The sequence below is a fragment of the Daldinia caldariorum genome, assembly GCF_022478825.1.
Source record: "Daldinia caldariorum strain CBS 122874 unplaced genomic scaffold F4812scaffold_4, whole genome shotgun sequence".
NCBI lineage: Eukaryota > Fungi > Ascomycota > Sordariomycetes > Xylariales > Hypoxylaceae > Daldinia > Daldinia caldariorum.
In genome coordinates, this window is record NW_025953040.1 from 1005327 (window position 1) to 1025743 (window position 20417).

General features: G+C 46.7%; 7 protein-coding genes across 7 annotated transcripts; 1 reads left to right on the forward strand and 6 right to left on the reverse strand.

Annotated features, from left to right (window-relative positions):
- Positions 1-669: 669 nt before the first annotated feature.
- Positions 670-2116, reverse strand: F4812DRAFT_306587 (uncharacterized protein). The gene has a single exon (XM_047931283.1). It carries the CDS (start codon positions 1626-1628, stop codon positions 906-908), a length of 723 nt encoding a protein of 240 aa, XP_047792228.1. The 5' UTR covers positions 1629-2116; the 3' UTR covers positions 670-905.
- Positions 2117-2930: 814 nt separating this feature from the next.
- On the reverse strand, positions 2931-3929 carry F4812DRAFT_420834 (uncharacterized protein). Its single transcript, XM_047933489.1, has 2 exons — positions 3639-3929; positions 2931-3562 (listed from the first exon to the last, which is right to left on the reverse strand). The coding sequence occupies exons 1-2, from the start codon at positions 3722-3724 to the stop codon at positions 3391-3393; spliced, it is 258 nt and encodes an 85-aa protein (XP_047792229.1). The 5' UTR covers positions 3725-3929; the 3' UTR covers positions 2931-3390.
- Positions 3930-8689: 4760 nt separating this feature from the next.
- F4812DRAFT_420844 (uncharacterized protein) lies at positions 8690-11728 on the reverse strand. The gene is made up of 4 exons (XM_047933490.1): positions 11231-11728; positions 11018-11148; positions 10137-10953; positions 8690-10035 (listed from the first exon to the last, which is right to left on the reverse strand). Exons 1-4 carry the CDS (start codon positions 11300-11302, stop codon positions 9283-9285), a joined length of 1773 nt encoding a protein of 590 aa, XP_047792230.1. The 5' UTR covers positions 11303-11728; the 3' UTR covers positions 8690-9282.
- Positions 11729-12203: 475 nt separating this feature from the next.
- Positions 12204-14467, reverse strand: F4812DRAFT_420845 (Leo1-like protein-domain-containing protein). The gene is made up of 2 exons (XM_047933491.1): positions 13953-14467; positions 12204-13898 (listed from the first exon to the last, which is right to left on the reverse strand). Exons 1-2 carry the CDS (start codon positions 14226-14228, stop codon positions 12903-12905), a joined length of 1272 nt encoding a protein of 423 aa, XP_047792231.1. The 5' UTR covers positions 14229-14467; the 3' UTR covers positions 12204-12902.
- A 164-nt stretch (positions 14468-14631) lies between these two features.
- Positions 14632-17678, forward strand: F4812DRAFT_420848 (Mob1/phocein family protein). Its single transcript, XM_047933492.1, has 4 exons — positions 14632-14900; positions 16096-16457; positions 16519-16630; positions 16689-17678. Exons 1-4 carry the CDS (start codon positions 14878-14880, stop codon positions 17230-17232), a joined length of 1041 nt encoding a protein of 346 aa, XP_047792232.1. The 5' UTR covers positions 14632-14877; the 3' UTR covers positions 17233-17678.
- A 418-nt stretch (positions 17679-18096) lies between these two features.
- On the reverse strand, positions 18097-18850 carry F4812DRAFT_457317 (uncharacterized protein; the record flags this gene model as incomplete). The annotated part of the gene is made up of 2 exons (XM_047937149.1): positions 18097-18330; positions 18569-18850. 2 exons carry the CDS (start codon positions 18848-18850, stop codon positions 18097-18099), a joined length of 516 nt encoding a protein of 171 aa, XP_047792233.1.
- Positions 18851-19333: 483 nt separating this feature from the next.
- On the reverse strand, positions 19334-20182 carry F4812DRAFT_306745 (ribosomal protein S28e). The gene is made up of 3 exons (XM_047931284.1): positions 19957-20182; positions 19792-19875; positions 19334-19703 (listed from the first exon to the last, which is right to left on the reverse strand). The coding sequence occupies exons 1-3, from the start codon at positions 20015-20017 to the stop codon at positions 19642-19644; spliced, it is 207 nt and encodes a 68-aa protein (XP_047792234.1). The 5' UTR covers positions 20018-20182; the 3' UTR covers positions 19334-19641.
- Between the last annotated feature and the right edge of the window lie 235 nt (positions 20183-20417).

The window sequence follows — 20417 nt, forward strand, 5'->3', positions numbered from 1 at the left end:
GACCTGAGATAAGAATCTTCTTCATCTTCCTTTCCATCCTCTTGCCAAACTTATTGATTTTATTTAATTCCCTTGGGGGCCCCCCCCCCCCCCCAAAAACAAAAAAAAAAAAAAAAAAAAAAAAAAAAAAAAAAAAAAAAAAAAAAACTTCTCGTGGAAGAAATCTCCGCATCTGAAGGCCTGGAGTTGGGTTACGCGGATCTGAGCGAGGAGGAAAAAAAAAGAAATGTGTGGCGGTGCGGAGCACAGGGAAAGACGAGGAGACATCGCGACCGGGTCGCAATTTGGGGAATGATAAGTACAACCTCTTTTTTCCATTTTCGTATGCGGTGTGATGAAGCACAGCAACCGCAACTGTGACGGTGGTTGCGCGAATGCAATGCCAGATGATGTAGGCTCGCAGATGTAGGGGGCTTAAGATCTCGGGGCCACATGGCGGCAAGGCTTGGATGTGACAGTGACGACCGTTGAAGTTGACGGTGGAAGGCCAAGGAACGATTCACATAATCATGTCGACATTATCATTTATTACCTATTTATACCTTCATATCCTAGACCATCCCCCCGAAGACGCCGCCAAGCTTATCTGAAAAACAATACAGGGTCTCTGTTTAACCACCCACCTCCACATGTTCTGTCTAGCCATGTTATGGGTGGATGAGAAACAAAGTTACATGGCTATACAACAAATATAAGGACGAAGGAATATTGCCCCTGATAGCCCCAACCAATATTGACAAAAGGAAACCTTGTTTTCTGTTTTCCTCCGAGTCACACTGAACGCCCAATCCAAGTACAGGTTATGTACCTCTCCAACATCAACCGATATATTATATTAATCTCATCATCTTTATCGTCACCGTCGCGGTCGTGGTCGTCATCATCGACATCGGTATCCATCGCCCTTAGGCTTCCAACATGTCTTCGTCTCGAATGCTCCTCGCCATAGCGGTTCTAGGGTCGGCCGGGATGTCGGACCAGCCTCCGACGTCACGAAGCATCTCCGCATCGTGATGCTCCTGGGCCGAGGGGACGACGCACCACGACATGTTAGTCGCCATCGAGCTGCGGCTCTTCGGAGCTTTGGTTATCAAGTGGCTGGTGCTCCAGTAGTCGGCCGGGTCGGCCTGTCCAACGCGTCCAACTCGGGGCATCCAGCCGTAGATGTTCCCGTCAAAGGACTGAGCGTGGTTGGTGTAGTCGAGTGCGGCGACGGCTGCCACGGTCAAGGGTTGGGCGCTATCGGCAGCGGCATAGTTGCGGTTCTTGTAGTAGTCCAAGTCGGGCCGATACCCAAATGGATCACCACGCTTTAGGGTCTCGTTCGTGTTGGCGGATGACGGTGCATACTGGACGAAGGTATAGTTTTCGACGCTGTCAGTCGACACATGCTCGGTGCTATCGCCAGCTCCACGGTCTTTTTTAATCATTGGGCATCGCCTGGGTTGGGTGGCGGAACCGACGGGCTGTGTGGAGGAAAAGTTTTTGTTATTGAGGTGCGGGGGACGTTCTTCGGTGAACTTGTCGATGTAAAAGTAGTCATACCCCTCTCTGCCAACACAGTCCCAGTCCGGTTCGGAAATGCTTTCGGCGAGGGCGGTGTTATGAGAGCTTGACGTTCGAGACATTATTATGGAGAGAATAGTAAGGTTAAGTAATAAGGATGGTTAAATAAAGGAAGGGTAGTTGCCGTTAAGTTAAGACGGGAAAGAATAGCTGGGGTGCTGGTTGCGTTAGTACTCGACAACGCCTGGTTCGGGATGGACGAACTTACTCGTGTGTTACTAGAGCTTCGGATGCTGGCATACGCTTAGACCAGACAAGCGTTACGACTAGGTAGGTGATATGTTCAAAATACCGCCCTGATCGAAATAGATATAATGTACGTAGGTACCTAGCCTGATGTTGCTTACATAGGTTGGGTAGGTATGTATATAGAATATGAATAGTAGGTATTGGCCGAAGAATAATATAGCAAGTAGCTATATGCGCTCGCCACCGCCTTCGTTATGCCCTTTGTGTTCTCTTTAAATATACTTATGTCGAAAGGTAGAGAGAAGGGAATAGGGAGGGAATGGATTAAAGTCGTGGGGCTTGTAGGGTTTTATATTTATTTGATAGGTAGGTTAGGTTAGGTTAGGAGAGATACTGAATAGATCCAAGCTTAATGACGATAGATCAAGTATTTGGGCCCTCTGGTCCCCCTCTCAGCCCGCTGTCCTGGCCCCTGGGGCGTGGGAGAGGCATAACACATCCACCAAGAACAGATATTGCTGCAGTGAATGCAACTCGGTAATTAATATGTACATGCTGAGTGCATGCTGGTGACTAGTGGGGAGGGTGTTGTAAGGTATTCCCCATCGTTAAAACTACCCAAGTAATAGCTTAATCATGGGCTGTGTACCTAGGTAATATGCATGGTGCTGCGCTTGCGCTTGGTAACTCATGAAGCTTCTTGTAAGCAACTGCAGGGTTCCCGGCAGAAAAGACACCTAGGTGTCTGTATGCAAAAGGTCAGGATGGAAAGGGAAACCTTGTGTCGTATCCGCCTTTGCATATATCCACGACCTGGGGCTGCATTGTACTTACTACAGATGTATACCAATGCATATATTTGTTACATACAGATACTGTAGCTATGTATATACGTATTTGCGAATGGAACAAGTCGAGACGAGGGAATCAGACGGAACGGTGAATGGTACCTATCAAAGATCTAGTGTAGGCCTTCCGCCTCACTATTTCTTAGGCTGTCGTGTAGTTTGCATCCGGTATGTAGGTATCCATGGATCCATTGGAGACTATTTCATTCTCTGCATCGCTGGTCTGATCAGATGAGTATGTAGAGTTTTTTGAGTTTTTTTCGTCTTGATATGGCCAATGGCCAATAGTCAAACCAGCAGGCAAGGTAGGTTTTTGTTTGACCAAGTTGCCCAGCTCGAAACAAGAGATCTACCTACCCAGGCAGTACCTGAGACATACATGTATAGGTACCTACTAATACTACTATGTACCATATAGGCGGTGCGACCAGAGGTCAGGTCGAGAGACAGGGCCCTTAGCAGACCAGGTAAGGCAGCTTTACCTGTACCTGGGGGTCTTGTGATTCTTATGGTCGGACTCGCCAAAAAGACAAGGGTACACTACGAAACATCAAGCTTGAGTAAAGAATAGTTAGGTATATTGAATTAGAGAAGACAGTCTCCAAAGGGTGGGACGTGGGGAAAGAATCGACGAATTCAATTCTGCCGTAACGCAGTACCTTTGATGTTGATGTGACTGGAACTGGGTCTGCAATGCATAAAGAGATAGAAAAAAATAATATATAAGGTATATCTCCTATGACCAAAGCAGTTCATATCGCTTTGCATAGAGATACAGGTAGGTACATCAGACACATACATGCTGCCTTAGATTCCTACCTCCTAGGTATGCAGCATGCAGTATGCTATGCGGTGCTAATTGAATGTAGCATGAGCGTGGGATATTCAGGCAGCATGTACTACCTAGGAGGTAGTTAGGTAGGTTGGTTGGTATGCAATGTTGCTGCTGTAAGATAAGTCTTTAAAGATGCGATAAAACTTATGTCAGGAACAAGATACCTAGAGTCCATTCTCACAATAGAATCAAGTACTTACGAGTGATAGTACCTAACCTGAAGGAGGTACGCATGCAGGCTGGGCCACACACAAATCAAGGGGAGGTGAAGATGCCATCCATTCATTTCGTGCTTCAAGGCGCTGCCGAATAAGAACCGTAGTACTGAAATCTTCAACACAGGCACGTCAACGGCCAACCTTAAGATAGGTACGCCAGGTTTTTAGCCACGCAAGGGCGCTGGTATCTGCAGTTGGCGGTGCCTCTTGGTGTGCATATGTTTCAAAGATGATGTAGGGAAATAAGAGGCCGGCAGAGCGAAAGGTTCAAGTTGGTATGTCTCACTGACTGGCATAAGGAGAAACACTACAAGATCCCCGACTAACAAGAGAGTATAACTCCCATCAATGGCCCGGAACAGCATCCATCTCGCTACCACACCCCCGTACCGTTACCTACCTACACAGCTACCTAACCTAATGTAAGACCTGCTCATTCGCCTTATTTTTTCACATGCATGTAATATTTTACGGTCATTTTTTTCTTCTCTCCTCGACCCGTTTCGTTTTAGCCGCGAGCTTATGAATAAAAAACGCGAAGCCGACTAGAGACAAGGCGACCAACAGCATAATGTCGCCATTTCCTTAACAGGGATTGGCACACCTAAGACCCCATCACCAAATACCCTGGTCTCGACCCATTATATCGGTACCTTGATCTTTCCTTGTAATAATATTGACATCTATAATACCTCCCTAACCTAACCTTGTAGGGTAGCTATTCTCAGCGAATTCGAATGTATATCTAGGTAGGTATTGTACTGTACCTGGGGTGTATAATATGCATCATAAATTTTTATCAGTCTAGTCTTGTCTAGTCTAGCCAAGCGATGTCTCTTCACAAGCTGATGTCTTTGTTTCAGTCCTAGGGTTAAGTACAGGTAGGTATACATAAACGTTCCGAGTCGTCATGACGATCGAAGAGCAAAGATATTACCAAACCGCTCACCGACGAATCTATATCCGTACAACTTTAGACACGTTTCCCTCCTCCTCGCCGCTAGTCTATAAGATGGGGTGTTATAATCCCGCGACGCTGCATTGCCAATAAACGGTGATAAGAATGAGAATAATAATAGTAGCAGCAGCAGTGTGACAACACGAACCATGTTTCAGAATCCCATAGTTACCTAGGTACCTGTAAATACTTTCCAAGCCTTTTCGCTGACGGTCGCTGAGGTTCTTTCCAATCTATTTGCGATACCGAGGTGACAAGTTGGAACTTGGATGGCAGCATGCCATGAAAGATTTGGGTTATCATAGAGTATACCTACCTCTACCTAGGTAGAACAAAGAAATATACAATCGTATTGTATTCATAGAAAGCACACCGCCTCGGAAGCCCACTAGTCAAGCAGACCTATGTGTTATATTACCGACAGTGCTATGGTTCTTCGTTGTAAGGCGAACTCTTGGTCCAAATCCTCTCAGATGCGCTGCCCTAGAATGGTCACACCTACACTACTACACGGTTCAATAGAATGCTTACTCCTACACCCCATGCGTCTATCCTTGCCTCACATCTTCTTGGGTACCTAGGTAGGTATTCCCACCATCTCGACCTATCTTCTATTCTTTTGTGCTACTCTGTTTAGGCGCGCGCCTTTCCTGACATGATACGATGCGATTACTGAGATTTCTCAATCCTTCTGCTCGGCTGGGAACCCACATTCGATCCATTCTCCCATCGGCGGTCGTCGATCGCACTCCGTATTTAGGATTTAGCGCTGTTTGCGGGGCTTTGGTCTCTCAGCTACTACATACTACACACTACATATTATGTTAGGTATGCAGTTATTCAATTGCTGCGTAGATGGCGAAGGCCTTGGGTGCGCATTCGCTTCTAATAAGTGCTAGGCTTCCGCATAAATAGAGTAGTATCTACTATTAGAGCAACGACAACAGAAATAGAGCGAGGAAGTTTTTGAGCCGTGTAACAGTTCAAGGCCAGCTATAGCACCGCGAGTTCAGGGATTGGGAGCTGGGAGCAGAAGAAGAACGATGGAACGGGAAGTGGGGGGACATGGTTATGACGGAGAGTACCTAAGGTGTGGTTTACAGGCAGACAGGGTCATGGGTCCTCATAAAATACAACTCAGTCGGATCTTTTTTGGAACGGTGGCTTAAAACAACCTTACGCGGGCGACCTTCCATGAAGCCATACCGCCCAGAAGTGGGACGCGAACCTATGTAAGTCGCCCAAACAGAAATGCATAGGATAATTAAAACAAGCCCGAGGTATTATTAAATTGTCTTAAAAGTCTGTGGCTAGGAACACGCCCAGAAGCAAGGTACAGACAACGTTGGTAGGGTACCTGATATCTACCAGGTACCTGCCTGATGATTAAACGTAGGACTTTCAAGGTTTTCCTAGAAGACCGAGGAGTACGATGGTATGTAAGTATGCAGGTAGATTTTTAAGGACTACCTACCTCGTCCTGTACGTTGATATCTACGTCCTACAGAAGAAAGGTACGTAATCTCCGTCATACAGGTATAGGGTCACCAGTCATAGCATGGCGAGCAAATCACAAGAAGAAAAAAAATTATTTTCGACATGGAACCTGCAGATGGTTTTTTTTTTCCTTCTTTCTTGGCAAAGCATGTTGGCTGTACGAATCGGTAGTTAATGTAAGTAAAGTAAAGTTCTATGCCATCCGGAGCCGTCCGCCGTGTTACCATCTCGGCAACATTCCGCCTGCGCTTACCATCAGCATTAAAAGGGAAGATAGCCTGTAGGTATTCGCTTCGTAAGGTGGCTCGCCAATCTCCGACCTTTTTTTCTGGAACGTTTCCAGGCTAAGGTACGTTGGCTGGCCAGGTAGGATATGGCTCAGTAGAGATGTATTGGACCAGCTTCCTCTGTCGCTTTTACAGACATGTCAAGGTTACCCTAGTTATCAACATTGACACCTATCAACGTTCGCCCAGATCCATAAATCTTTGCCCAAGTGTTTGGGAACTTGGTCTTGAAAGTGTAACATACGAAACCGTAGGTATTTAGATCTATTATGGTTCATGCTTACCACTAATAACCCACAGAGATAGGTTCCTCTTATAGGGGTAATAATATTAACCTCACATATTAGATAGTAGTAACTACCTAGGTAGTGCCACTTATACTTGGAGGAATACACAACACAGGTAATTAGGTGGAAAGTACCTAAATGCTTTCTATCTGTAACATAACTAAATTTGAGGTGGGTAATCCGCGATTCTTCTTCGAACCCCTTTTTTCCACTTGTTGCACTTCTGCTTTAGAACGTACGGACTTCTGCAGTACGTCCCCCACACACCGGCTTGACGTTTCTAATGTTAGTAAACCTAGATAGATCTGTGTACCTAATGTAATACGTATGCGTATACTGTACGTAGGTACATACAGGCGAATACGTACATACTATGTAGACGCACCTTGGATGTGCAGCTGATCGCTTTCCAAAGGACCCAACCTGCAGCCCATGATGTACGACGACATGGAAAGTTTAATTGCGCATCTGCGATGCACGTAAAGCGCCGAGGATTAACCTCGCTCGCCTCTTGAAATTTATCGAATCCTGAAAATCGCCTAGGTACTTGCTATCCAATGCTACCACGCAAAGCATCGTCATGTCCGAACCCGCCCTTAGGTAAGATTCTTCTGCGATATCACCTCTCCACTCTGCTCCCCAGCTTCTCCATCAGGCAATCCGACTCCAATCCCAAGATCAGTATGTCGAATAGGATATATTCCTTGCACGCAATCATCATGTAGACAGCGAGGTGAGATAAGCAGGTAAGCAAGTAACGGGTAAACGACGGCTAGTCGTGTTCAAGAGGGAGGCAACCTACGGATCCCAGATTTTACATACATAGTACAGGTACACCACTACTACTTTCCCCCTTACCTACCCCTCGCATCTCATTACTTACCTTGCCTGTGGAGAATACCAAAGATTAATGGGGTCACAGGATAACAAATGCACGCAATTTCCAAAACGGGCATTCTTCTCGAAAGATTCCTTCAGCTGAGGCTGGACGCCCGGCAGACACGAAGGGAGAGACGCCAGGCGGAGCCCGCGACTTCGCTGCAACCCTTCCTCGCCAGGGGCCCAATAAGCCAAGTTGCAAAGACGAGAGAGACATGGCCATTCGGGCCCAATCATCCATGCGTCCATCCCATCCCACCTGTGTACCTAGGTAAGTATGAAGAAGAAAAAAAATTTAAAACATAACCCCGTCGAGTTCATCCGTTACCTAGTGAGGCAATCTCGCTCTGTGCCATGCAGTTAACTATCTATCTGGGCGCGATGTAGGTAAATACGTTGCATCAGGGTGGCTTCTATGCATGTCTTAGAAGTTAGAACTAACGCCATACAGTGACTATACGGCGACTACCTGACCAACCGAAACTACGTAGCTGTCTCCATCCCATTCATTCCCAGCAGCACAACCACCCATCCAAACATCCATCCCGTCTAGTCTCCTCTCCTTCCCTCTAGGTAGTCTCCCTTCCTCATTATCAACACTCACCGCTAGAACGAGTAGCCTTCCAATCCAAAGCAATAGCCTGGTTTCGTGAGGCTCTGCGTGAACCAGTGACATGTCCCGTATCCCATCACACCCACGTCCACCCATCCACTCATCCATCTCCCCCATTCCGCGGGTGTGGTCACGCAACCCCCATCCCGCATATCCACTCACATTTGTGCGACGACACACTTCATCAAAAAAGAAGGATTGGAAGAAGAAAAGGAAGAAAAAGAAAGAGAAAACGAAAGCAAGTCTCGCCGCCGCCCGCGACTAGGAACGGAACCCAAGCCTTCTACGTAGGTACCTACATAGTAGAAGTAGTAGTAGTAGTAGTAGTAGGCTATCTGTTTTGGGCAGAGAGGTAGGTAGGTAGGTACTTGGCGCTTGACCTCGCCACCCCTAACACACACACGCACACACACACACACACACAATACTACCTACACACGCTCAGGTACGCCATACGCACGTAGACCAAGTGTGTGTGTACCTAGTGTACACACCTCCAAGGCCAAGCCACGTCAGAAACGGCAAGCTTCTCGAAAATTATCCTGGCCCTTGTTCTTGTTTCTTTTTGGTTTCTATGCATTTAGGATATGAGGCACCTAACCTAATCTAAAGCTACATGCGCCTCTTAGTTCTGCGCGGCGTGCGTACCCATGGCGTACCCATGGCGTACCCATGCAGCAAGCCAGCACCGAGTCTACCAATCGATGCGTCTATATTTCCGTTTGTCGTAGTCTTTGATTTGTATTCATTTCACCTACAGCCGAAGCTTGCTGCTTGTTGACTCCACCTCTTGCTCCTCCTCCTCTTGCTGCTGCTGCTGCTGCCCGAGGAACCACCACCCTTTCCTCCCCTTTTATTTCCGGCACAGACATTCTGCGCCGCTGGGACGCATACCGCATTCCGCCAGCATCTTTTCAGATGACTTACCTTGCCCGTGTGCTAGTTGCATCAGCGCCTCAAGGCAGACTTGGCACTTTTTGTTCCATCCCCTTTTTTTTTTTTTTCCTCGGTCAACCGAACTACTGCTGCTGCACCCAAGTCTCAGCCAGCTCGTACTCGTCCTCTCGGCCACTGTGAGCTGCAGGCAGGGATCGCGCGAGGTTCCTTAGTCTGCAGCCGCGTTCTTCGAAACTCCTTCGGATCGTGGTAGCACACCAGGCGCAATCGTCTTCGCGTCAATGGGGCCTGTCGGCGGTGGTATACCCCCCGTGCTCGCCCTTCGCCTCAGACCCCCGGCTTTCAAGCTGCGTGCGTGTTGGTATGCGATCTCGATCTCGTGCTCAACTGCGCATCTGACGGTTAGCGCGCAAACTGCCGGCCACACGCTGCGCTCCCCGCGCAGTATCCAGTAGTCTATAGTCTCGCGTGTTGGGATTTCGAGTAGGCGTACGAAGTCCCGCGCTGTTACGTCAGGCACGAGGGTCATACTCGATCCCGACGGGACTTCCTCATCTACCAAGAACTTGCGGATGCCGGCCGGCAGCAGGCCAAGCGTGTCTAACTGATGTAGACGGTGGCGAATCTCCAAGCCGACTACTCTGAACAGGTGGCCAGTCACCCGCGCGCGCTTATACCGAGCCGTGAAGAGCGATGGGCCATGCATGTCCGATTCAAGAAAGGGGATAAGGTAAGGCCGAGCTTGGCTAATTATGAAGTGGTTGACGTTGAAGAGCTGAGCAACACGCGACAGCGGCGATTTGTGATCCTTGGCCGATGCATGTGTACCTGAACGGAAGGCATTTGCTGGCGCCCAAGGCACGATTCTACCATTTACATCTTTGCATAGCACAGTCGTCCGACGGCTTCCGTAGAGTGACGGAGTTGACGCGTTAGATGCGACTGCCGCGGTCCGAATCAGCTAAAATGCCTCGTCAGCACACCTATATATGATTTGCTACTTTTCTTTTCTCAAGCCACGCCAAGGAATTATAATGAGAGACCAAGGATTCAGAGACGTACCACATTGGGCGCCGTAATATAGTTTAGCAACGCATGACTTCCCTCTTGTTCTGCCGTAGCCACTGTGATATTCAAGACACGTTTGCTTCTGTGATATGCTTCCTCGAACGTTAGGTCTCCAAGGTTATCCTTGACACATTCCTCTAAGACATTAACATCGAGGAAGTAGCCTTCGCGCCAAAACCTCATAATCCTCCGCAACAACGTACTAAAGGATGGTGCCCAGCTCCAGCTGTACTTATCATCATGCAGTTGTTGCATATGCGTCACGAAGGCCGATAAGTCAATACCTTCTCCCCTCAGCACTTGGGGAAGCTCGTCTTCAGTATGGATAGCTACTAGACTTGCAATGAGCGCGCCGGTCGCGGTACCCGTGATGATGCGCGGTAGTAATCCCCGTAAGAATAATGCCTTGACGACTCCTAGATGACACAGTCCAAATATAGCACCGCCTTGTAGCACCAGAGTACTTCGACCGAAGGCCTGTCTCGAGTCGTGTAGAAAATCGAGCTTTCGTTGGGTCGTGAGGGTATGCGTGGGATTGTACTTATTATCAGGGGGCGTAACAACGCCCTGGCTGATGTCGTTGATAGCCCCAGCAACTTGCGCAATGTACTCTTCGATCAGGTACTTCGTTCCGGCGAAGGCGCGGTTGTATAGCCTCGGTGTCGTGATGTTTCCGAGGTTGCGAACCAGGCCAGAGCGTACAAGATCGAGAAGCGACTGCAGATCATTATTATCGCGAGCTTCAGCGATACTATCGAGACGATTGTTGATGAGGATCCAATCATAGTAATGAGACGCGGGGTTGTTACGCCTACGAGAGCGTTGATGTCAGTCTCCCTTGGACACATGCTTTGGTTTACTATAGCAGACCATACCAGAGATTTAATTCCTTAAGGTTATCCAGCTGTAATGCTGCATGCTCCCAGTCCTCGTATGTTACCGCATTTCTCAACGCGTCGAGCCATTCGTCCATCAGGCTTTTCGACGTCCATCTTCCCCAAAGTTTCTAATATAAGAAGACCTGTGTAAGTCTGAGTGCGGTTCAACGGGTATTTTTATTGCACGATTTAATACGATTCAATACTCACTCTATACCAAAATAGAAAGACCTCCAGAAATAGGGAAAGTACGGCTACGGGTATCTCGAAAATCGACAGCATTATCTCATAATATTCGCGTCGGCCGGGATCATCGGCGATAGAAGATCGACGCCGTTAATAAGGGCGCGTAGGAGCACAAACTATGAGGTAACTTATAGTCTATGGATCCGTAGAAGCTGAGACTAAAGGAAAACAGCACCCGCCATTATAAGTCGCGACGAAGCGACAAGGCGAGGGTAAAGTTGAGAAATCGACGAGAGTAACCAACATTTGGAAGTTGGAATGAACGTTACGTTAGGTTAGGTATGAGGTACCTAAGTAGTTATTTGATTCCCCGGGTTTTATTAGATTTGTACGACGCGCCGGGGCTCACGACTCACGAGAACCGAGCTAACAAGGCTGCTGCTAAGACCAAAAGCTCATGTGTTCTAATAAAATCGGGAAATCGGTGCTTATCAACTTTGCATGTGAAAGAGCATATTCCCTATGTTGGCAGCTGTCATCACCTGTTCGTCTACAGGAACCACTTCCTCGTCTCTTTCGACCCCCTATCCTTACTACACAAGAGATAGAAGTAGATGTTAGTTAACGATTTGATTTAGAAACAAGTAGCTAGTTCATGCTGTTTATATCGCAAGTCAAGGGGTTATGTACGTTATCAAAATGAGTATATCGATCAGTGATATTAAAGTTAACATGGTATTATAAGGTAGACTTCATCCTGGAAACGTTGCTATTGTTAACAGATTGTTACAAATTTGACTTTATGTACAAGCTATGCCTCTACCTCAATGCTACCTTATAACCCGGTGCCTTATACATCGTATTAAATCTTTTAACCCAAAGGGCGGACTCATATTTCTCAAACTGGAGAAACACAGCATCACATTGAGAAACCTGTGTTGACACAAACGCCATAAATGGCTGTTTTTTATAACTATATAAATCTTATCAACGGAGCCTCTTGCTACAGAAAAATACCATAGAAGGAATAAGTAGCAGGTGCTTTTAACTTAGCGGCTAGACTTATATTTCGTTGATTGCTACCTCCTAACGCGATATCCCAGGGTGGTGGACTTCCTTACACTGCACACTTTTCTTTAGCATCCCTTATAGAAAGCCAGACTTTTCATTTTGCGAATTGGACATAATATACAGGCGTGAGTACAATGTCTGACTTGCCTATGTTAGTTAAGCTGTGGAATTGTATCAGTCAATTTCTCTACGACCATCCTCGTGTCAGATTCTAGACAGGTAAGATACAAATGGAGACAAGTCGACAGAAAAGCACATGATATAGACAGGTACCAAGCGACCTTTGGTAGGTACGTACGTCGAAAAGAGAAGATAGACAGGAGAACCTTATGGGTATACTCATAATAGTGTCAAATGCACAGTGAGTGTATACCACATTAAGTGGTTCTCTTCTACCAATCGTATTTTTGAGTATCTAACCATACCAATCCATGAATCATCGCGATGCTGTATTAGTATAGGAATATACTATCCTATTGTCTTAATCAACTTTCTGAGCCATCGAGTTTCCGCACATGCCAACACCGCAATCATCGCGTGCGAGCAAATGCTATAGGGATGGCCACTGAGTATAATACAGACGGCAGGGACTTGTTCCCGGTAAATTAAACCCCCAAAACCAAATTTACTCGTCATCGTCATCCTCGTCAATGATGTGGCGCCTTCGTCGGTGCGAAGACTCAGCTGGCGCATCTATGTCGTCCAGGTCGGCATCAGCGTCGGCATCAGCATCTTCGGCATCGGCCGTCCTCTGGCGCTTCTTTCTGGGGACCTCTTCCTCCTCTTCGTCGTCCAGAATGTCTTCATCATCCTCGTCCTCGTTTCCTTCTTCCTCGTCATCACTAGGGGCAATGAAGTCGTCTTCGCGATCATACTCATTTTGACGACCCCCGCCCGAAGGGAAGTCATCATCTGAATCGTATTCTGGTCGGCGTCGCTTGCCCTTTGACGAGCCTTGGGCACCTCTCTTGCGGGAGCCGCCGGTTCTGCGGCCACCTTCTAGGTCGCCGATAGAAAGTCCTCCGCTCCTATAGCCTCCCGCTCGTCCATCAAGTCGGGCAGCTGCATTTTCCCGTCGTCGCTGTGCTTTCATACGCTCCTTCTCGGCTAGCTCCGCTTCCCTCTTCTGTAGTTCAGGGTCTTTTGTAGTTGTAATGATCATATCGCTACCTTGTCTTCTTGCGCGCTGAGCAGCTTCCATGTCACGGCTAAATTTAAGTAAAGCTTCATCCTTCAAGTTTGAGGGAAGCTTCAAGGAATATTGTTCGGACACGTGGCCCACAGTCATAAATAATTCGCTCGTAAAGTGCGCTGCTGCGACATAGTAGTGGGCATCATCTCGCTCTTCGTAATACGGCTTGTCAGCCGCGGGAGCCATCGCCTTTTTCTGTATCTCGTAGTGGTCTCCTCCAACGGACATGGTGAGGGACCCATCACTCCAGCGGTATATATTAGCATTGCTTTTCAGCTCGCTGGTCTCGGGGTCTCGCTGGAAGCGAACGACGTTTTTGCGCTGCTCGGAGCGCGCGTTCTGGATGTCCCACTCGGTCGCCTCGAACGCGTCGGGTTTGTATTCTTCAGCTTGTAGCTTGATAAAGGAAGGAACTTTCATCGTTTGCAACTAGCATCGGTCAGAAGAATACTAAAATCGCAGTTAAGGTAAATTAAAACATACCAAACCGGTGCCATCCTTAGCGGTTCGTGGGATCCTGTGTCGATGAACTGTGACGCCCATGATGCGCTTCATCTTGACCTCTTGATTCTCGTCTGGATCGTCGTCACGGTCTCGGCTACGATCGTGATGATCGTCATCATCATCGTCACGATCCTCATCGCGCTCGTTGCCTTCATCTTGTTCCGAAGCCAGATCTTGATCACTAAGCACTTGATCTAGGAACGAAGCTCCGCCCTCGTCGCCGAAGAGGTCACCTCCATCTTCGGAGTCGGACATGATGAATATTTGTGTGTAGTTTGAGGATTGTATGAATTATCGGGACGCCGAGAGAAAGGTTGCGCAGATGTGGAAATGATGCAATTGGAGGGTTTAGGATTGAAGTCGCGATCTGATAGACCGTAGAGTGGATGAAATTGAAGTAGGTACCTCCCAAAGTATATGTAAATGTAAATCCTATGTATGTACCTGCCTGCCTGTCTAACCTTCAAACGGGCATCTACTTAAATCGCACTGTGAAGAGAAATGCTTGTAACAATAGGTACATATTTATCAATTCGAATTAAAAATGTCTTATCGATAAATATGATGCAGCCAAAGGGGGACTAGCGTTGGGCGCTATTGTAGACAAGCATCTCCTGAAACGGCTGGAGACGTTAAAATATTATTGGATGGAATCGATGTGGGAAACTTCCTCACATCGCAAAGTCACTGTCATGTCACATCCCTTCTGCCCCTTTTCTTCATGAAGCCTCGCTAATTCTTTTATTGTGTCTTCGGTCGGCGATTCCCTTCATTTTCTTAGCAGACTAAAGACCGACCTTTGCTGCTCAGTTTTCTTCACTTTCTTGCGTATCGCCGACCGGCTACGTTCGTTCATAATATCTGCATTCCATCGGTACCCGACCTGGGCGGCTCTCAAGTGATCATGTCTAATCTATTTTCTGGGATGTAAGTGTACATTCTTTTATTTTTTTTTATTTTTATTTTTTCCTCCTCTTTCCTTTTAGGCTTGTCCTATTTCTTTTAAAAGATACCCTCGCCCCTTAAAGACCATTTATCCTCTCCAGACTCATGTATCGCAACTCAAAAGTTACAAAAGTTACAAAGAGAGAAGCCACGTGCAGAGGATCACCTATTTTGATTCTAGGAGCATGTCCTAGGCTATTTATTCGTTTATTATGAAAATACCCCCCTCCCCCCTAGCCAAAAGAAATTGGCTATATCCTACCATAATGTACATGTTCAGCTGGACTTGTATAGCCTTGCATACGTCACTGGAACCTAGCCGTTTATGATGGCTATTCCGGAGAATTTGGCTTCCTTCATGCGGATCCCAATGCTGCATGCCGACTACCAAGAAACCTTTTCGGGTCATACAAATCCGGACATGTTATATGGCAGGAGTCGGTATGATATTTATATTCAGCAATGGATCAAGAAAACAGGGGGTTCGTTCCTACTTTGAAGTCATAGTTTTGGGACGCACCCGCGATATCCAACGATATTCAACACAGTGCAAAGTTGGAAAAAAAAACAATTTATTCATTAAGAAAAGAAAAAAAACCAAAACCAAAACCCACACACAAGTTTCTTTCAGACGATCTTTTTAAGCTCGTACGAGCCAAAAAAGGCTATCGTGGGTAATCTAGCCCCTGTTCTAGAGGAAACTCTTGACCCTATGCCTTCGCCTTTCCCCTTAAGATGGGGAAAGACTAAAGGCGCCAGCAAAGCAACCCTGGATCCAATGTTGGTTCCCAATACAAATACAATTTCATAATGGAGCAAAGTAATAGCCTGGACCCTTATTATGGGTCTATTGGGTCTTCGATATGCAAGTGCTATTCTCTTACTACCCTTAACTTATCCTTAACTATCCTTAACTACCCAGACTACCCTTACTTACCCTTACTACCGTTGTCTCGGTTTCATATTTGCTTGTCGGCTTGTCCAGTTACCAGGTTGGATTACCTGACTTGAGATCATGAAGTCAAACCTGGCTTCCCCCTACCCACCAAATACAAAATATATATAAGGCCGGGGCGCCTCACGCAGCTCATTGGTTCTTCCCCACCGTCTCTTGTCAGCTCCATATAAGGGCACCGGACGCACAACAAAGGAATAGTTGCTAACTTCCCACCTTCAGAAACGCTCGATTGAGAGGAACTTCGGGCAAGGCCCAAGGTCAGAACAAGAGCCCCGTTCAAACTAACAGCGGTCAACCCATCTCTCCCACCAACCTCTCCCAAGGCAACCAGTCACCCGTTAGCCTAGCACCAAAGATCCCTCCGCTTCCCAACTCACCAGCCCTAGCTCAAAATATCAGCATGGATGATTCCGGTAACGCAGGAGTCAATGGCGATGACCCTCTCAGCGTTTATCACCTGCCTCGGCCTATGCCCCTATGGCTAAACCTGCAATACGCGAAGCATATTGTGAAGGGTAACTTTATGACCTTGAGCGCCCGCCCGAAGACCGTCGAGCCGGGGGAATGGATTGCTCATCAAGGTAAATAGCTTTGGCATCGTATCCCTCATGAGCTCCGTTAGAAGATCCTAACCTGTTTCAGTGGTCGAGCACTACCGTAACCTCTGGAACTTCGTACGAGTGATCCACGAAAAAGAAGAAGACGGCACTACAATCTGCAATCCTCAAACTTGTCCTCGAATGTCGGCTGGCGCGTGAGTAGAATACCCGTAACAGCGGGCAATGATTTGGTATGTCTAACACAAGATATAGGAACCATTCTTTCACGTGGCTGAATTATAAGCGGGAACCCGTCGAGTTACCGGCCTACGAGTATATCACGCTTATGCAGCGATGGATATCTGGAAAGATCGATGACACGAATATTTTCCCTACCGATACCAACGGCGTTTCTTACGCGCATAACCCATCCATCACCACGACCCCGCTCTCGCAACTGTCTAACCCCGAAGACAAAGATTGGATTGGAAAGGCGAGTGGATTCCCCGAGAACTTCGTGGAAGTTTGCCAGACCATCTTTAGACAGATGTTCCGGGTCTATGCTCATCTGTACTGGGCGCACTTCATTGACCCTTTCTACCACCTGAATCTCGAAAAGCAGTTGAACAGCTGTTTCAGCCACTTCGTGCTAACAGCCTGCGCACTTGATATGCTGAAGCCTCAGGAATTGGAGCCCATGCAACCGTTAATTGACCTATGGGCGGCTAATGGCACTTTTCCGCCCGGCTGCAAGGCATACGAGTATTCCAACCATAAAGCTGGAGAGCTATTGATGCAGCTTGGGACTGGCCCATAGAATGCGCCTCGCCCTCATATTGCACGACGATGGTAGTTGGTGAAAGCCGATAAAGTCTAAGGCATAGGCCCCTGGTTCGAGTAGTGGCCGGATCTATACAATTAGCCGAAGACAAGGAATGGTACGGAAAGAGCAGGGAGAGTAATCCTCATAATTTCGTCTCGTACACAGCAAATGGATATCCTGCGATTGAGGAGTTGGTACGAGGTGTTTTTCGTTTTGAGATTTGACTTGAGGGGACTTAGCCCACGATGCACACAGAAAAGGAGAGTGTGGGCGAATTCGGTTGGTAGATAACATAACGTTCGTATGAAACGACGTATAACTTTCTGCGATTACGACACGATATGAAATGGTGCGAGGTTTTGCATCTCGATAGTTCTGTAGCATAGATGCAGCATTACTACTTAGGTAGAGAATAAGACAAGATATTAGATACAAGATATATCTACCTAACCTTAGGTAGGTAATATTGTTGACCCTATGTCTTCTTACCAACCTGTATCTACCCAGCTAGATACTAAGGGTAGGAAAGGCATATATATTTACATGTCTGCCATATGTCTACCTACCCACCTCCCTACATGATGCCATTTACCTCGATATCTAATTGCCTGTTACTAGAATGTGTCGTTTGCCATTTGTCTATATTTTAGAGATATACATCTCCCAACCCAAAGGTTTGGGAATTGAAGATTCTTTCAACACCTAACTGGCAGCGCTGCTGATGGTGGGCTGATAATTGCGTTCCCCGCATCCGATTCTCAAAATCAGAACTCAAAAGCAGAATAAGGTAGTTAATTGTTAACCACTTCTCATTTGGTAGTAGGTAGGTTAGGTGCCTTATTTGTATGTATCTAATACCTATCCTCGTAGTCCTGGACATGCGTCCCCAATACCAAACGGATTCCATTCCTCGCGCCGGCGTAGAACGAGAACGTGTGCCCGCATTACGCTGTCCTCGCTCCTTTCCGTCGCATCCACGTTGGTTTTTTTGTGCTGCTCGTGACGCTGGCGGTGTTTGGGATCCAGAGACTTATTAGAGGGTATGGTATGGAGAGGGAATAATCCGGGTTGGTGGAAGGCATAGGAGTAGGACTGGAGATGTTGGGCCCAGCTTCGGGAACAATGGCTACGCGTGAGGATTGGCGTTCAAGCAGATGCAGAAGCTCCAGAATCAAGGCACGAACGGGAACCATTACTAGGTACCATCTGAAACAAAGAAACTAGCAAGAGCATAACTTAAGTCACAGGGAAATTGTTTTTCATAGAAGATAGTTTCGATATCAATAGAATTTGATCTTCACTTGCACTTTTTTTTTCAGCCAGAGCTGACGGGCGGAATGATAGCGACCTCATCGCCCTCCTTGATTACATTTTCGGGGGACTCATCGCCGCCAGACCCGGAGATATCGACGTAATTGAGATTGACCGTCACTAAGCACGAACTGAGGATCTTGTCTTTGATGCCACTATATTTCTCTTCTAACACGTCGAACAGTTTCTGCAGAGGAAGTGGTGCAGGAAACGTATCGAATTCTTTGGAGGTGAAAGAGCTTGCACTTGCGAAGTAGAGGACGTTGAAATGGCCTTTCGGCGGCTTCGGGATAGCACCCATAATGAACTCTAATTAGGTAAGGGAGCGTGAACCTATCTTTAGGATTTTCGTTAGCTGGTGTATTCTTAAAAGATACTGTAACAGAAATGATTGGAAGGATGTTGATTCAGAGATCTTGGTGATATGGTAGAACATCAGTGATGATCAGGTAATACATGCTAATTTTATGCATCATTCAACAATAATATTTTTCTGAGGGAAAATAAACTTACCATTTACAAATGGGGTTGGGTTGTTTACCCAAGTTGAAAGTTTTGAGGTTGAAGTGGGAAGAAAAAAAAAAGTAGAAAGAAAAAAATCGCAGCTTTTTGAAGCTTAGCCGCAGAAAAACCAGAAAAAAAAAAAAGTTTCTGAGCTAAGGGCAATTACTGTAAAGAGATTAGTAAGCAGTATGCTCCTGTGAGTTATCAGTTTTTTCTCAATATATTCAAGTCTCTTTCTGTTATCGAAACAACTTGCAACCTCGAAGCGTTTCAACTTGAAATGGAACACGTTGGGCAGCGGAAATGAGAAATGTCAATTCGTAGACAATCAAATATAGCCGTATCACGCCAGAGATGTAATGACAATTGTCGAAATGGTCGGGGTATGAATTCTTGCTTTATTCGCAATGCAGAATGCCCATCATAATCCGGCGACTCCTGTTAACAAAAGGAATCTTGACCGCGAATCCTGTATGATGCCACTGATCTTCGACCGTACCTTAGGTAACCTAGTCTTGAGATCTTAAACTAGCAATAAAATCCCGATCCTCCTGCTCGCAACTCCTCCCAAAGGAAAATCCCATTCTTTTATCGTAATCGTCGGGCCTCACGCTCGGACTCGAGTAGGCAGAGGATGTCGTCCTCACGAACTATATAGTTTAATTTTCGTTAGTCACCGTCGAATATGCATGCGCCCAGTTATATATATATAAAAGAAATCTCGCGGGTTTTGCGTACCGGGTCCCTTGACATTTCGGATGATGCTTCGGGTCTGGTCGTCCATGAATTCGACACGGACTTGGGTAACACCACCGCGAGAACCTGTATCCCGTCAGCTCCTGTCCGCTCAATCTGCAATGTCGCATCTTTCGGATTGCGCGAATGCCGTGATAGGGATCGTACCGGTTCGGCCCAGGACGCGGGTGACCTTGACAAGCTTGACGGGCTGCTTAGAAGACTCCATTTTTGCAATCTATGTGGTTGATTAGGCCGAGTTTTCGCAAATGGGATCGGGGATGCTTTTTCGTACTTGTGATTGAGGTTTTGCAAGGGGTTTGCTGCCTAGTCGCGGGATATGGGAAATTTGTCAAATGTTGGCAGGAATTTTTGATTAGGTCAAGAAAGATTGTAGGCTCGCTTAAGCCGCTCTTAGTTGTGGGTAGGGCTTTTTTTTCTGTTACAACGCATGGACCATCCATATCGGTACGTACCCAACTTACTACCCCCATTTATCGATAATAGATAAGAATAGGTACCTACCTAAGCAGCTAAGGTACTCGATAGTTAGATAAGCCTTTGGCTACATTATATTTCTTTTTATATGCATGATCAAAGTTAACCGTTATTTGCAAAATAAATAGGGG

What these genes read in the sequence shown, in the direction of transcription:
- F4812DRAFT_306587 (XM_047931283.1), bottom strand. Translation starts at nt 1,628, where the DNA reads ATGTCTCGAACGTCAAGCTCTCATAACACCGCCCTCGCCGAAAGCATT.
- F4812DRAFT_420848 (XM_047933492.1), top strand. Translation starts at nt 14,878, where the DNA reads ATGTCTAATCTATTTTCTGGGAT. An exon ending in GGAATGGATTGCTCATCAAG is followed by an intron (nt 16,458 to 16,518) that starts GTAAATAGCTTT and finishes AACCTGTTTCAG; the next exon opens with TGGTCGAGCACTACCGTAAC. An exon ending in CCTCGAATGTCGGCTGGCGC is followed by an intron (nt 16,631 to 16,688) that starts GTGAGTAGAATA and finishes CACAAGATATAG; the next exon opens with GAACCATTCTTTCACGTGGC.
- F4812DRAFT_420834 (XM_047933489.1), bottom strand. Translation starts at nt 3,724, where the DNA reads ATGAATGGATGGCATCTTCACCTCCCCTTGATTTGTGTGTGGCCCAGC. An exon ending in CAGGTTAGGTACTATCACTC is followed by an intron (nt 3,563 to 3,638) that starts GTAAGTACTTGA and finishes GCATCTTTAAAG; the next exon opens with ACTTATCTTACAGCAGCAAC.
- F4812DRAFT_420844 (XM_047933490.1), bottom strand. Translation starts at nt 11,302, where the DNA reads ATGCTGTCGATTTTCGAGATACCCGTAGCCGTACTTTCCCTATTTCTG. An exon ending in TCTTTCTATTTTGGTATAGA is followed by an intron (nt 11,149 to 11,230) that starts GTGAGTATTGAA and finishes TTCTTATATTAG; the next exon opens with AAACTTTGGGGAAGATGGAC. An exon ending in CTTAAGGAATTAAATCTCTG is followed by an intron (nt 10,954 to 11,017) that starts GTATGGTCTGCT and finishes ACGCTCTCGTAG; the next exon opens with GCGTAACAACCCCGCGTCTC.
- F4812DRAFT_306745 (XM_047931284.1), bottom strand. Translation starts at nt 20,017, where the DNA reads ATGGAGTCTTCTAAGCAGCCCGTCAAGCTTGTCAAGGTCACCCGCGTC. An exon ending in CCGCGTCCTGGGCCGAACCG is followed by an intron (nt 19,876 to 19,956) that starts GTACGATCCCTA and finishes GACGGGATACAG; the next exon opens with GTTCTCGCGGTGGTGTTACC. An exon ending in CCGAAATGTCAAGGGACCCG is followed by an intron (nt 19,704 to 19,791) that starts GTACGCAAAACC and finishes TAAACTATATAG; the next exon opens with TTCGTGAGGACGACATCCTC.
- F4812DRAFT_420845 (XM_047933491.1), bottom strand. Translation starts at nt 14,228, where the DNA reads ATGTCCGACTCCGAAGATGGAGGTGACCTCTTCGGCGACGAGGGCGGA. An exon ending in CTAAGGATGGCACCGGTTTG is followed by an intron (nt 13,899 to 13,952) that starts GTATGTTTTAAT and finishes GACCGATGCTAG; the next exon opens with TTGCAAACGATGAAAGTTCC.